This window comes from Myotis davidii, unplaced genomic scaffold (genome assembly GCF_000327345.1).
Source record: "Myotis davidii unplaced genomic scaffold, ASM32734v1 scaffold1364, whole genome shotgun sequence".
Taxonomy (NCBI): Eukaryota; Metazoa; Chordata; class Mammalia; order Chiroptera; family Vespertilionidae; genus Myotis; species Myotis davidii.
Genome location: NW_006295736.1, coordinates 497,768 through 498,215, shown reverse-complemented (window position 1 = coordinate 498,215; position 448 = coordinate 497,768). Strand labels below are relative to the sequence as shown.

The following is a 448-nucleotide window of genomic DNA, read 5'->3' as shown; positions in this document are numbered from 1 at the left end:
TTCACCCGCCAGGGCGCGGGGCTCAGTGTGAGTGGGGACCTGCAGGGCCTGGGGGCCGGGGGGCAGGGGGTGAGCCTGCGCCGGGTGCTGAACCCCCGCTCCCCCAGGCCTCGGAGAGCGAGGAGAGGGGCCAGCACCGGGCGGTGACGGAGGCCATGCAGGTGATCGGCTTCAGCGCTGAGGAGATGGGGTCTGTGCGCCGGATCCTGGCCGCCATCCTGCACCTGGTGAGCCGGCTGCCCTGTCGCCCCGCCCGGGGGCGGGGAAGGCTGCCTCTGACAGTGCAGCCGCCGAGCTGCCCCTCCTCCCAGCTGCTTGGGCTGTGGGCTCCCTCGAGACACCCCAGCCGTGGGCCCCGTGTGCCCAGGATGCAGCCTGCCAGCTGCCTGGTCCGTGTCTGCTGGCCGAGCCCACACAGCAGGCAGGGGCGTCCCCACCCGGGAGCCAA

The 448-nt window shown here is 73.9% G+C and overlaps 1 protein-coding gene across 1 annotated transcript in view; it reads left to right on the top strand.

Moving 5' to 3' along the window:
• The window catches only part of MYO1G (myosin IG), a 24,180-nt gene that overhangs the window by 3,925 nt on the left and 19,807 nt on the right, over window positions 1-448 (top strand). Inside the window, exon 5 of the mRNA XM_015568207.1 lies at window positions 13-227. Coding sequence (XP_015423693.1) covers window positions 13-227 — 215 coding nt within the window. The remainder of the gene's footprint in view (window positions 1-12; window positions 228-448) is intronic.